Source organism: Bubalus bubalis, chromosome X, assembly GCF_019923935.1.
Source record: "Bubalus bubalis isolate 160015118507 breed Murrah chromosome X, NDDB_SH_1, whole genome shotgun sequence".
NCBI lineage: Eukaryota > Metazoa > Chordata > Mammalia > Artiodactyla > Bovidae > Bubalus > Bubalus bubalis.
In genome coordinates this window covers 127,877,851-127,893,566 of record NC_059181.1, presented here as the reverse complement: position 1 = coordinate 127,893,566, position 15,716 = coordinate 127,877,851, and the positions used below count along the sequence as shown (strand labels likewise).

General features: G+C 40.7%; 1 protein-coding gene across 1 annotated transcript; it reads left to right on the top strand.

Moving 5' to 3' along the window:
- Positions 1-7,073: 7,073 nt before the first annotated feature.
- On the top strand, positions 7,074-15,411 carry LOC123465405 (fibrous sheath-interacting protein 2-like; the record flags this gene model as incomplete). Its single annotated transcript, XM_045164428.1, is given in 5 exon segments — positions 7,074-7,174; positions 8,586-8,632; positions 10,709-10,752; positions 12,810-12,876; positions 15,200-15,411. Coding segments are annotated over 5 exon segments (288 nt in total). The 3' UTR covers positions 15,238-15,411.
- Between the last annotated feature and the right edge of the window lie 305 nt (positions 15,412-15,716).

Sequence of the window (15,716 nt, the reverse complement as noted above, 5' to 3'; positions counted from 1 at the left end):
CACTGAAACCAAGCACCACACAAGGGCCAACAAGTTTCAGGGCAAGACATACAAGCAAATTCTCCAGCAGCAAGGAACACAGCCCTGAGCTCCAAGATACAGGCAGCCCAAAGTCACCCCAAAACCATAGACATCCCATAACTCATCACTGGACATTTCATTGCACTCCAGAGAGAAGAAATCTAGCTCCACCCAACAGAACACCGACACAAGCTTCCCTAACCAAGAAACCTTGACAAGCCACCTGTACAAACCCACACAGAGCGAGGAAATGCCACAATAAAGAGAATTCCACAAACTACCAGAATACAGAAAGGACACCCCAAACTCAGCAATTTAAACAAGATGAAGAGACAGAGGAATACCCAGCAGATAAAGAACAGGATAATGCCCACCAAACCAAACAAAAGAGGAAGAGATAGGGAATCTACCTGATAAAGAATTCCGAATAATGATAGTGAAATTGATCCAAAATCTTGAAATCAAAATTGAATCACAGATAAATAGCCTGGAGACAAAGATGGAGAAGATGCAAGAAAGGTTTAACAAGGACCTAGAAGAATAAAAGAGAGTCAATATATAATGAATAATGCAATAAATGAAATTAAAAACACTCTGGAGGCAACAAATAGTAGAATAACAGAGGCAGAAGATAGGATTAGTGAATTAGAAGATAGAATGGTAGAAATAAATGAATCAGAGAGGATAAAAGAAAAACGAATTAAAAGAAATGAGGACAATCTCAGAGACCTCCAGGACAATATTAAACACTACAACATTCGAATTATAGGGGTCCCAGAAGAAGAAGACAAAAAGAAAGACCATGAGAAAATACTTGAGGAGATAATAGTTGAAAACTTCCCTAAAATGGGGAAGGAATAATCACCCAAGTCCAAGAAACCCAGAGAGTCCCAAACAGGATAAACCCAAGGTGAAACACCCCAAGACACATATTAATCAAATTAACAAAGATCAAACACAAAGAACAAATATTAAAAGCAGCAAGGGAAAAAACAACAAATAACACACAAGGGAGTTCCCATAAGGATAACAGTTGATCTTTCAATAGAAACTCTTCAAGCCAGGAGGGAATGGCAAGACATACTTAAAGTGATGAAAGAAAATAACCTACAGCCCAGATTATTGTACCCAGCAAGGATCTCATTCAAGTATGAAGGAGAAATCAAAAGCTTCTCAGACAAGCAAAAGCTGAGAGAACTCAGCACCACCAAACCAGCTGTCCAACAAATACTAAAGGATATTCTCTAGACAAGACACACAAAAAACGGTGTATAAACCGAACCCAAAACAATAAAGTAAGTGGCAACGGGATCATACTTATCAGTAATTACCTTAAACGTAAATGGGTTGAATGCCCCAACCAAAAGACAAAGACTGGCTGAATGGATACAAAAACAAGACCCCTACATATGTTGTCTACAAGAGACCCACCTCAAAACAGGGGACACATACAGACTGAAAGTGAAGGGCTGGAAAAAGATTTTCCATGCAAATAGGGACCAAAAGAAAGCAGGAGTAGCAATACTCATATCAGATAAAATAGACTCTAAAACAAAGGCTGTGAAAAGAGACAAAGATGGTCACTACATAATGATCAAAGGATCAATCCAAGAAGAAGACATAACAATTATAAATATATATGCACCCAACATGGGAGCGCCACAATATGTAAGACAAATGCTAACAACTATGAAAGGAGAAATTAACAAAAACACAATAATAGTGGGAGACTTTAATACCCCACTCACACCTATGGATAAATCAGAAAAAAAAAAAAAAAAAAAAAAAAAAAAACAGAAAATTAACAAGGAAACACAAACTTTAAATGATACAATAGACCAGTTAGATCTAATTGATATCTATAGGACATTTCATCCCAAAATAATGAATTTCACCTTTTTCTCAAGCGCACATGGAACCTTCTCCAGGATAGATCACATCCTGGGCCATAAAGCTAGCCTTGGTAAATTAAAAAAAAATGAAATCATTCCAAGCATCTTTTCTGATCACGATGCAGTAAGATTAGATCTCAATTACAGGAGAAAAACTACTAAAAATTCCAACACATGGAGGCTGAACAACACGCTGCTGCATAACCAACAAATCACAGAAGAAATCAAAAAAGAAATCAAAATTTGCATAGAAACTAATGAAAATGAAAACACAACAACCCAAAACCTATGGGACATTTTAAAAGCAGTTCTAAGGGGAAAGTTCATAGCAATACAGGCATACCTCAAGAAACAAGAAAAAAGTCAAATAAATAACCTAACCCTACACCTAAAGCAACTAGAAAAGGAAGAAATGAAGAGCCCCAGGGTTAGTAGAAGGAAAGAAATCTTAAAAATTAGGGCAGAAATAAATGCAAAAGAAACAAAATTGACCATTGCAAAAATCAACAAAGCCAAAAGCTGGTTCTTTGAAAGGATAAATAAAGTTGACAAACCATTAGCCAGACTCATCAAGAAACAAAGGGAGAAAAATCAAATCAATAAAATTAGAAATGAAAATGGAGAGATCACAACAGACAACACAGAAATACAAAGGATCATAAGAGACTACTATCAACAATTATATGCCAATAAATGGACAACGTGGAAGAAATGGACAAATTCTTAGAAAAGTACAACTTTCCAAAACTCGACCAGGAAGAAATAGAAAATCTTAACAGACTCATCACAAGCACGGAAATTGAAACTGTAATCAAAAATCTTCCAGCAAACAAAAGCCCAGGTCCAGACAGCTTCACAGCTGAATTCTACCAAAAATGTAGAGAAGAGCTAACACCTATCCTGCTCAAACTCTTCCAGAAAATTGCAGAGGAAGGTAAACTTCCAAACTCATTCTATGAGGCCACCATCACCCTAATACCAAAACTTGACAAAGATGCCACAAAAAAAGAAAACTACAGGCCAATATCACTGATGAACATAGATGCAAAAATCCTTAACAAAATTCTAGCAATCAGAATCCAACAACACATTAAAAAGATCATACACCATGACCAAGTGGGCTTTATCCCAGGGATGCAAGGACTCTTCAATATCCACAAATCAATCAATGTAATACACCACATTAACAAATTGAAAAATAAAAACCATATGATTATCTCAATAGATGCAGAGAAAGCCTTTGACAAAATTCAACATCCATTTATGATAAAAACTCTCCAGAAAGCAGGAATAGAAGGAACATACCTCAACATAATAAAAGCTATATATGACAAACCCACAGCAAACCTTATCCTCAATGGTGAAAAATTGAAAGCTTTTCCCCTAAAGTCAGGAACACGACAAGGGTGACCACTTTCACCATTACTATTCAACATAGTTTTGGAAGTTTTGGCCAGAGCAATCAGAGCAGAAAAAGAAATAAAAGGAATCCAAATTGGAAAAGAAGAAGCAAAACTCTCACTATTTGCAGATGACATGATCCTCTACATAGAAAACCCTAAAGACTCCACCAGAAAATTACTAGAACTAATAAATGATTATAGTAAAGTTGCAGGATATAAAATCAACACACAGAAATCCCTTGCATTCCTATACACTAATAATGAGGAAAACAGGAAGAGAAATTAAGGAAACAATTCCATTCACCATTGCAACGGAAAGAATAAAATACTTAGGAATATATCTACCTAAAGAAGCTAAAGACCTATATATAAAAACTATAAAACACTGGTGAAAGAAATCAAAGAGGACACTAATGGAGAAATATACCATGTTCATGGATTGGAAGAGTCAATATAGTGAAAATGAGTATACTACCCAAAGCAATTTATAGATTCAATGCAATCCCTATCAAGCTGCCAACAGTATTCTTCACAGAGCTAGAACAAATAATTTCACAATTTGTATGGAAATACAAAAAACCTCGAATAGCCAAAGCTATCTTGAGAAAGAAGAATGGAACTGGAGGAATCAACCTACCTGACTTCAGGCTCTATTACAAAGCCACAGTTATCAAGACAGTATGGTACTGGCACAAAGACAGAAATATTGATCAATGGAACAAAATGGAAAGCCCAGAGATAAATCCACGCACATATGGACACCTTATCTTTGACAAAGGAGGCAAGAATATGCAATGGATTAAAGACAATCTCTTTAACAAGTAGTGCTGGGAAAACTGGTCAACCACTTGTAAAAGAATGAAACTAGAACACTTTCTAACACCATACACAAAGATAAACTCAAAATGGATTAAAGATCTAAATGTAAGACCAGAAACTATAAAACTCCTAGAGGAGAACATAGGCAAAACACTCTCCGACATACATCACAGCAGGATCCTCTATGACCCACCTCCCAGAATATTGGAAATAAAAGCAAAAATAAACAAATGGGACCTAATTAAACTTAAAAGCTTCTGCACAACAAAGGAAACTATTAGCAAGGTGAAAAGGCAGCCTTCAGAATGGGAGAAGATAATAGCAAATGAAGCAACTGACAAACAACTAATCTGAAAAATATACAAGCAACTCCTACAGCTCAACTCCAGAAAAATAAATGACCCAATCAAAAAATGGGCCAAAGAACTAAATAGACATTTCTCCAAAGAAGACATGCAGATGGCTAACAAACACATGAAAAGATGCTCAACATCACTCATTATCAGAGAAATGCAAATCAAAACCACTATGAGGTACCATTTCACGCCAGTCAGAATGGCTGCGATCCAAAAATCTACAAGCAATAAATGCTGGAGAGGGTGTGGAGAAAAGGGAACCCTCTTACACTGTTGGTGGGAATGCAAACTAGTACAGCCACTATGGAGAACAGTGTGGAGATTCCATAAAAAACTGGAAAGAGAACTGCCTTATGATCCAGCAATCCCACTGCTGGGCATACACACTGAGGAAACCAGAAGGGAAAGAGACACGTGTACCCCAATGTTCATCGCAGCACTGTTTATAATAGCCAGGACAAGGAAGCAACCTAGATGTCCATCAGCAGATGAATGGATAAGAAAGCTGTGGCACATATACACAATGGAATATTACTCAGCCATTAAAAAGAATACATTTGAGTCAATTCTAATGAGGTGGATGAAACTGGAAACTATTATACAGAGTGAAGTAAGCCAGAAAGAAAACACCAATACAGTATACTAATGCATATATATGGAATTTAGAAAGATGGTAACAATAACCCTGTGTACGAGACAGCAAAGAGACACTGATGTATAGATCAGTCTTATGGACTCTGTGGGAGAGGTAGAGGGTGGGGAGATTTGGGAAAATGGCATGAAACATGTATAATATCATGTATGAAACGAGTCGCCAGTCCAGGTTCGATGCATGATACTGGATGCTTGGGGCTGATGCACTGGGACGACCCAGTGGGAGGGTATGTGGAGGGAGGAGGGAGGAGGGTTCAGGATGGGGAACACAGGTATATCTGTGGTGGATTCATTTCGATATTTGGCAAAACTAATACAATATTGTAAAGTTTAAAAATAAAATAAAATTAAAAAAAAATAAAAGATGTCCAAAACAAAAAAGATCTTATTATTCGGTTAATAAATCTGATATTAGTCAAGAAAATTTAGAAAATAAAGAAGAAAGCTTAGCTTCTGATGAAGATGAAATTGTTTTACAAGAGGTTATAAAAGAAGAAGAAGTATTTCAAGAAAGCCCACTTGAAGATCAAGTAAAAGAAGACATGAAGCTCACTACCAGCATAGTGGCTCACTCTAAGCCACCGATTAGCAAATGCAGTCTGAAAAAATTTTTGTCAGTAGGAAAATGTCAGCCCAAATCCAGTGTAACTATAATTACTGAAGTGTCACCAGCAAAACAGGCGGAATCTGAACAGACACTAATAAGAACTGTTTCTAACATTGGTGTAACTACCTCAAATGCTTGACTGTCACAAATTCGCCTTGGGAGAAAAAGACACAACCGTAACTATCAGTGACCAGGTTTCTATAGAAAGGGTAGAGAGTTTCACAAACTTAGCCCAAGTAATACACATTGTGTAGGAAGATAAGAGCATCAACTGGATCCCAAGTAGTCTCTCCCAGCTCTGATGACATTTATAACAAAAGGGAAATGATTAACAGATGAGCCAGGAGCCTCAACTGAAGAACAACAGATCATGGAAAGAGTCCTAGGCTATTTAGAAGGACAAGAAAAACAGAAAATAGAAACTGGTTAGGAGAAACACAAGCTAATTATTTAAAATGATAGGTTGTGGGGGGGTTTGGTACACTGACCTGTAAATATTCATTGGAAGTTTTGTGTGTACCAACTCCATTCCAGTGGGCAGGACCAGAAGATGGACTTGAAGGGGAGTAAAAACATTCATGCAAATTCAGCCTATCTGGGTTTGAATTCTGGCTTTGTCACTTAGTAGCTATGTGACATTGGGGAAAGTTATTTAACCAACTATCTTCTTAAAAATTACTCATCCAGCTTGCTAGTTGAATATGTTGAATATTCCCCCTGTTAACAGCCCATAAACTCTAGCTCTTATCCCTGGTTCTGTACCCTTCTAGTGGTGATCTGGGCCTCACTGACCTCTTGGGTTAGCCCTACCCCAAAAATCGTACCTTACTCATATGTATGGGGATTACACATGATTTAGAATTTCCTAGTAAAACAATCCCATGGATTATCCATTTGAAGGAAACCTGGGTTCAATCCCTGGGTTGGGAAGATCCTCTGGAGAAGGGAAAGGCTACCCACTCCAGTATTCTGGCCTGGAGAATTCCATCGACTACAGTCTACGGAGTTGCAAAGAGTCATACATGACTGAGCAACTTTCACTTTCACTTCTTTCCAATTAACTCAGAAGCAGCAATGAACCAGAGAAAACAAAACACAGGGATATGACTCTGGCCAGTTCAGGAGCTCATCATCAGGTCAATAGCCTTGCACAAACTCTGTGTATTGGGATCTGTTTATTTACTGGAAAGCCATGTGAAATCTCATGAGCAAACAAAGTGTGCCTGGTCAGAAATGCTGGCTATATAGATAACTAAGGAAATGTTGTGGTATATTTTATTTATTATACACACTCTTTTGTGTCTTACTTGTATTTTTCCAGGAAACAGAAATGAGACCTAGCACCGAACCAACACATGACTTCATCCATAGAATGATGAGTGTATCTTTAAATGATGAAGAAGATCTGGCTTCATTTTCTAGGTACAGTCAAAGTAATACTAGTTGGCTAAGGAAATAGAAATCTGAAATGAAGATTACGTTGATGGGAAGAATGGGCCTCTCAGGTACACCTGTGAGGAAGCCAGTTTAGCCCTTCAATCTCCCCTCACTCCTTCCCCTAACTCCCCTCTGTGTTTACTTCCTGGGCCCTCCCTTCACATCTTTTCTCCTATTCCTATTTATCTGGTCTCTACTTTCTTCTCCTGGGATCTGCTTTCTAGTATAGTGGTCTATAGTATAGTTACTTTGAGTCTTTAATGTGTTAGGTTCTTGAATCTGGGAGACAGGCTCTGAGTCAACAGTCCCCACACTAACGGCTCACCTAAAGGAGTTCCCACTTAGTTCATGTATGTACCTAAATGCTCAGCAGGGTGGCCCTGTCAGAAGAATCCCAAGGACACAGAGGGGCAATGTAAATTAGAGCACTCAGGGAAGAATTCTCAAAGGCATTAGAGTTGGAATTGGGCTTTAAATGATGGATAAGATTTAGATAAGACCATCCGGTCGGAAAAGACTATAAGAGAAAGGCTGGACCATGTGGTATCTATAGGGACAGGGAGGAACAAAGTACACTGAAGTCTTAATAGTTTTTCTAGAATAGCCAAAACATGTCTAAAATTGCCCTTGTGTCCATAAGAATATTCACAAACTGGGAACAGTAGCACTCTGTTTTTGGTTTTTAAAACTTTTTATTTTATATTGGGGTATCACCAATGAACAATGTTGTAAGAGTTTCAGGTAGACAGCAAAGGGATTCAGCCATACATATACATGTATCCATTCTCCCCCAAACTCCCTTCCCATCCAGGCTGCCACATAACATTGGGCAGAGTTCCCTGTGCTATACAGTACTTCCTTGTTGGTTATCCGTTTTAAATACAGCAGTGTGTGCATGTCCATCCCAAACTCCCTAACCACCCCTTCACCCCACCCTCCCCGCTGGTAACCATAAGTTCGGAACAGTAGCACTTTGTATCATGGGAGAAATAGGGCATAAGGAAGAAAATCCACCCTGTCCCAACTATATCCTTTTCCACCTGGCACCATGAAATCAAGGTTTCTTTTTGACCCGATGCCATTTTAGGACATCCACTCCTGGCCCACCACTGGCTTTATCTCCACTCACGCTTGTCTTAACATACATAATTAGTATTGCAGGCAAATCTCAACTATTGGTATCATTGCATAACACAAGTGGGAACATATAAAACCAAAGTCAATGTAGCTGTCATTTTTATTTTGAGAACTCACAGACATACCACGCCAGGTTTGCATCTATATAAATAAAGACTTGCACAGATGGTTCTTTAACAGTCATTATTATTCATTAATAATTATTCATTCCTTCATATAAAATACAAAGAAAATGAAATGTCTTGTATCTTTTCTTTAGTTTTGATGATGAGAGTTCCACAGATCCAAGTGCCACGGTTACAGAAGGTTGGATTGATTTCTTTTCTTACTTTAAATTAGATTGTATTTAAAAAGAGAGTTTGTTCATCACATTGATGAATACTGAGTTTTCCAGTAGGCTGATCTAAATTGGAAGAATACTGAGTCAGTTAACCAGCTAGTGTGATGAACTAGTTTGCTTTTTCTGAAACACTAGTAAGATTCCATTAATAATTGTGGCGAAAAGTATGTAGTGTGACTATAAGTTTACAGTTACCATGATCCTGTGGGAAATATCCAGGAAATAAAGGTTTATCACATCTATATGTAGACTACAGCCCATGCTACTAGGGTTTAATCATCTCTTTAAGTAGGTATGCTTGCTTTGTATAACTAGGTCAGCCCCAGTAAAATATATTTAAAAGCTTTTAAAGCTAAAAATGAAACCTACGTTTATTTGCTTGCATTAAATCCTGGCTAGGGTGCACCCCACTTTAATTCTGTCTCTGTTAAAACTGACTCCTTATTTATGAGTTGGGTTTGGTCCTCTATTCTTTTAAAGCTCAAAGGATCAATGTGGCTCTAACAGTGGGACAGCACTGAGGTAGGGGTATCATGTTTACGGTAAAGATGGCCTGAAAACTCCAACTACAGAGCTGGAGTTGGCCTTGGTTGTTTCAAGCCTGCACCCACTCAAGAAGTTACTCAAGAAATATATCCTCTCCATTTGAGAGTGGGAATAACATTTATTAAAAGATGAATCATAGAATGGAGGTAAGTTGCCAGAATCCCATAAATAGGTCATCGTCAGAGGATGATACGTCACTGGCGTGTTTCCTGTATTATGGAATCATAGGCTGTCAGAGCCAGAAAGTAGCTGGTATAACCTTATTTTACAGCTGAAGAGACTGAGGTTCAGGGTAGGGAAGTGACTTGTCCAAGGTCATACTGTCAGTCAGAATATAGATCCCACGTCTCCTAAATCTGAACTCAATGTCATTGTTTTCTTCAACTTCACTGCAGTGAGTCACGCTTAGATATAGGTATCCTGTGGTAATATTTAATATTGCACCTGTCCAGTTCATGCATTCATTCACATTCAACAGAGTCACTGGGCACTTTCTTCGGGCTGGACACTGTTCTAAGTTGTGGAGATAGAGCTGCGAATGAGAGACAAAGTCTTCACCTCCTTCTAATTGGGAAGGGGATATCAACACAATAGGGCTTCCTCTGGGGTGGTGAAGAGTTGGCCAGGACTGAGTGACTGAGTACAGCACATAAACACAATAATTCTAGATAGGAATAAGTACTTCCCATTTCACCCAGGATAAAGGCCGGGGTCTTTACAATGGCTTACAAGGCCACACATGGTCTGGATTCCATTCTCCCCTCCTGGTGACCTGTCTTGACCACCTCTCTTTATGATCCCTCTTAATCCCTCCACTCCCGCCACATGAACATTTATCTTCTTCAGATCTTTGCTGAAATATTATATTCGAAGTCAAAAATTCCCTGAACACTTTTCTTTAAAACTGAAACCCCAATGCCACCCCAGCACTCCCTGCTTTAATTTTATCCCTAGCATTTGTACCATCTGAAAGCTTTTTTTAAAAAATTGTTTATTGACTCTCTCCCTTCCCTAGAATGTTAGTTCCATGAGGGCAGGGATTTTTCTCTGTTCACTGTATCCCCACATGTCTACAAAAGAAGCACAGAGTAGATACTCAGTACGTATTTGTGAAATTCATGAATGAATATGAAAAAAAAAAAAATAAAGAAGAGCCCAAGTGATATAGAATGACTGGCTAGATTAGTTTGGTCCAAGAAGTCTAGAAACATCAGATCTTAATAATGAGACGGAAGTGACCACAAGAAGATCTGGAAGCAGAGGGTCCCACACACAGAGTTCAGTAAGTGCAACGGACCCTAGATGGGATGAGTTTGGCATGTTAGAGGCATCTTCCCCACAACCTGTGCCCTGAATTTGAGGATCTCACCTCTTTTGGTTTCTTCTGCTTGCCTAGTTTCTGCGATTCTCTGATGAAATTATTGAGGTTATTTTTGTGCTAAAATGTGTATATGTCTCAGAAATAACTATTTTCCAATATTGTGTTTTGATCACAGAAAGTCTTGAATGTCCATGTCTGGAGAATTTGAGCAGTCTTGAGGTAAATATTTTTCACTGGGTCCCCTCATTGTGAGCCAGTGGAACCCTGACAAAAATGAGGGAGTGCCTTAAAGTAAGGGTGTGGCATGCCTTGAGGTTGCCTCAGGAAGCACTCCCAGTTGGGACCAACCTCTGGTTGAAGTTATTGTCCCCGAGTTAAGCGCATAGGGTAAGCCCCTTAGCACCTGAGAACAATGGCACGCAAGGAGTGAGGCCCTGGAACTGGAGGGCCCGGTGGGGGCAGCGAGGGAACAGATGCTTCGAAGAGGAAGGGGCGCTGGCTGAGGGAAGTGAACGCTGGCTCCATCTGCTTTGCAGGGTACCCTTCCTAGGCAGCTTTCCAAAAATCTGGCCCACTCCTTAGTGTGATCCCAAGAAATTCCCTCCACCTAAAGCCCTCTTAGGAAGTCTCTGAGGAGACTGAAACTACAGCTCCTCCTAGATCCTCCTCTCTGTTTTGTATTACTTTTGCTTTACTCTTGGTTCACTTTAACCATCCCCCAGCATGCGTGTACACACACATAAACACAAACCATCCCCCTTATCCTGCGTTATTTTCTTCACACCACTTAGGTCACCATTTAGTCATTTATTCAACATTTATCAAGTGCCTACTATGTGCCAAGGGCTAGAGATTCAGAAGTAAACAAAGCTGTCAAATATTCCTGCCCTCATCCTCTGGCACAGGATTCACTTGAGTATAAGCTTCATGACAGCAAGGGCTTGTCTTGTCAGAATAACTGCCTTAGCACCATCAGAGTCAAATTTCAACCACGTCAGGAGGGCCTCAACTCCTACCCCCATGAAGCTGATGGACAGCCCTGTGTGGGAACTGTTACACAGAGCAGAGGTTCTCAACCCTGGCTGCAGCCTGGAATCAACTTTAACAACGGACGCCCAGCGTTCCATCCCCAGAGATTCGGATTCAGTTGGTCTGGGTTGCAGCCTGGGCCCTGGGTGATGCTGACGAACAGGCAGTGTTGAGAACCACTGAGTTAGCGGACTTGTGTCTGGCCATTTAGTAGCATCTGCCCCTTCCCCTCCTTCCTTTAGATAGGGAATTCTCAACCTGACTTCATGCTAGAGTCACCTAGGCAACTTAGAAAAGAGAACAATGCTTGCCCCAGCCTCAAGGATTCCTGTTCATTTGGGGCGGGGTCCAAGCATGCCTATTTGTAATATTTCTCCAGATGGTTGTGTTGTGCAGCCAACGTTGAGAACCAGTCCCTTAGATTGTTCTGTCCCAGTTTATCCCTTTATATATCCTATCCTCCATATCTTAATCCATAAACTGCCTCAAATCCAAAATTTCACCATAATACTCTGCTCTCCATACCAATGGTAGGTGTTGGTGTGGAGAGTTCTCTCATCTCTCATGCTTCTCTCATCTTGCCTTCATTGATTTGCCCCATCCTTTTTAACCGCCCTCACCATGGCACACCTAGCCCAGCCACCTCCCCCAGCCTACTGCAGGCCCTTCTGGGACCCTGCTGCTTCTGCATTCCAGGGGGTGAGGAAGGTCCACAGAGCAAAGCCAGCACCTGAGCCACCATCTCCGCCCTGCCCCCTCCAGGCTGCTGCAACCTCACACTACCACTTTCTTGCTCCAGACCTCACAATGGTTAAGAATTATTTCAAAGAAGATTGGGGTAGTAAAATGGACCTCCCCTTGCCTCCTCCTTCCCTTAAGACCTCCACTATCATTAGCTTTGCTCAGAGAAGGATCGAAAATGTTTTATTTGTTCCAAGTTCCCGGAGGGGAAGGGCAGCATGGCTGACATTGTTCTGTGACCTGGGACACGTGAGCCCTTGAAATTATCCGCCAGGGGCAGCCCTTGTCTGAGTCTGGCGCCAATCCTGGGTGTCCTAATTAGCAAGAATTATGAGAAGTCATGCCTAGGAATAACCAAAGTCCCAGAAGATAATTCTTTGAGACTGAGGGGCCCTGAGATTACTATGTATGATGCCACCATGGTTGTGCTCCCTTCAGGGTTTCTAGTGTTCGCTGTCCATCAAAGGGCAGAGGCTTAAGCTAGTATTTCACCTTTGTCTTGGCAGTTTCTCACCCTCTATCAATGCAGAAGTGACCGGACCAGCCAATATTCCTCAAACGATGGCACTTCAGGTACAACAAATTTATCATTTTAGAATGAAGCTCTCAATTATGTCATTTTGAACATAGAGGAGTTTTGATCATTCACCCCCCCTTGCCCATCACATTGAATGGGCCTTGCCTTGCAGCACACCCACCCACCACCAATATGAGGATGAGATAATATGACTTAGTATGTATGTGTGTGTGTGTGTGTGTGTGTGTGTGTGTGTGTGTATGTGAGTCGCTCAGTTGTGTCTGACTCTTTGCGACTCCATGGACTGTAGCCCTCCAGGCTCCTTTGTCCATGGGATTCTCCAGGCAAGGATACTGGAGTGGGTGGCCATTTCCTTCTCCCTTAGTATGTATGTAGATTGCAATTTGCAGGTTATTATGCAGTTCTCTGACTTAAACCTGCAGGCAGTTCCTGGTCATGGGAGTAACATTTATTAGGGACCGGCCATGTACCAGGCATTCTGCTAAGTGCTTTTCTCACATCCACCCTGTGAAGCATCATTTCCATTATATCGACAAGGTAACAGTCACTAAAGCTTATCATACCATGCTTCCTTGCAAGTCTTGAAGCTCTCTCTCAGAGAGGAGAAAATGGAGGCAAATGACCTGCCTGAGGTGGCACAGCCAGCAGGTGGCTGAGCCAGGGCTCTAACATCACAGGTCTTGAGGCTCTCTCCCATATTCTTTTTCCTGCCAAACAGGGGTCACATCTCAGAACTAAGCGGTGACCAGGAACTTCCTGCAGAGTTTAGTGATAAGTAGAAAAGATCCCATCTAGGTTTCCAAGTAGCATGTCCAGTCAAAGAGTAAAATCCCATTCTTCTGTGACTTCAGTTTGATGGGGACGCCTCCTCCCAACCCCTACATTCCACACATTAGAGGAGTTCACTGAGAAGCAGTTCAGATAACCTATTTTTGCTCTGATAAGGGCTTTTGGAGGAAGAAATGCAGAAATGGCTCACCCTGTGCTAAGGTGCTCAAAGTAGTAAAGCTCCCCACAGAGGAGAATTTACATTGAATTTGAAATTACAATGATACCTGCTTAGGAAAACCCACCCCAAAAGAGGGGACTTCTGGACCAACACAGGCTCATTACAGCTTATTTTTCACGAATAGGATTTTGGGGGAATCAAAATCAGTTCATGGTACGACGTGTCATTCCCTAGCCCTTGGCATGTGTCATGGCCATAAACACCCAGGTACATTTCTCTCTTGAGAGTGACCAGTACCAACCAAGTGAAGTCCATGGTGCTGCCCACAAAGCAGATCAAAGCAGCAGCAGGGTGTCTTGAAGGAGACCTGGAAATGGTGGCCAGGCATCTACATTTTTAACAAGACCCGCAAATTGCAAAAACAAAGCTTTATTTTTCCCCTCAAGATTTTCAGAATGTGGCCTTGCAGTATATGCTTGAATTCTGTAACTGTCTTTGTCTTACTTTTTCAGAAGAGATCTCTCCATTCAAGCCTTTACCTTTGCCTTTGCAAATTTTGGCTTTTTCCTTATTAATTTCTTGGTTGTTCTTATTTTGTTTGAGCTATCAGCACATTCCAGTACTGCATTATTGATCTGAAGAGCTAAACTATTCCCACCCCCCACTTTATTTGCGGTTAAATTTGCTATCTGCTACCTTAGTTTTAATCATAGATCCTTGAGGTTCCTAAGGTTATATTGCTAATGAGAAAAGCTGAGGATTTGCAAGAGGTCTAGGAGAACCCTGTCTTTTACTAGAAATAAGAAGGTATGTTCTTTACTGCCCTGTGTCTTTTTATGACATCTTGTCACAGTTCATCAGCAACAAAGGTAAATGCTCATTTCTGTCCTTACAGATACAACAGTCATTTTGTTAACATAAACTATTAGACGCTTTAAGAGCCCTTTGCACAAGACAAGTGGTATAGAACAATGAGTCCAAATGGAGACTTTTATTGGCCACACAAGTCCTGTATAGCTCACACAACAAACAGATCACTTGAGGTCAGACAACTGAAAATGTTCCCAGACTGAGAGAAATGCTAGCCTTTTGTAGTGCGCAGCTGCTTTTGCCTGGACATTTTGAAATGGACACCGGTACTGTTGAGAGTTGAAAGTTACCTTCTTGTGTGGAATTAGCTCATCAGGCTACCCATGTGACCTTAGCCAAGGCATCTGACTTCACTGGGTTTCTCCTGCTTTCTTCCCAAGGCTGTCAGAAGGAGCAAAATACTCTTTGTGAAAGCACTTTTAAAAACAAAAGCTATGATATAACTACTTATTTCTGAATCCTAAATGATCGCTCCCCGGGGCCTGACAGCAATTGGAAAGCCTGGTAACTGATCACATTTCTCTTTTGGTTGTTCACAGACTTTGAAAAGCCCCATACTTCCTCTAGATGGGTCTGAAATGATGAGGAAGATATCATCAACTTCCTCCCAAGTGTTTTCAAGAATCTAACACCAGTGTTCCGAAACCTTCCTCACCCTCACCCCCTCACCAAAACAGAAACTGAGACTGTAATACCCAATAACAGTAAGCATGTTGACCTTCCTCAAAAAATAAACGGTTGTTAAAGCTGACATTGTGTCCTACACACTGATTCTTATATTGAAAATAAGAGCAAAGAAAGCATAAACAGGCAGTTGGAGAAAAGGAGGGTTTTGATAAATGCTTCTGACAAGCATTTTGGGATGAAAAGAGCAGCTCTGTGTCACATAGAGATCCATCTAGCAGGCAGTGTGGGGTTGAAGCTCTGCTCTTGAGGGCCCTGCAGCCTTGCCGGGAAGATGAGAACTAACTTCAAAGCAAACGTGTGATACCAGTAAAACAACGTGTCATCACATCTTTCAGGCACCCTAGGTGTTCAAAGAAGGGAGTCATCGCT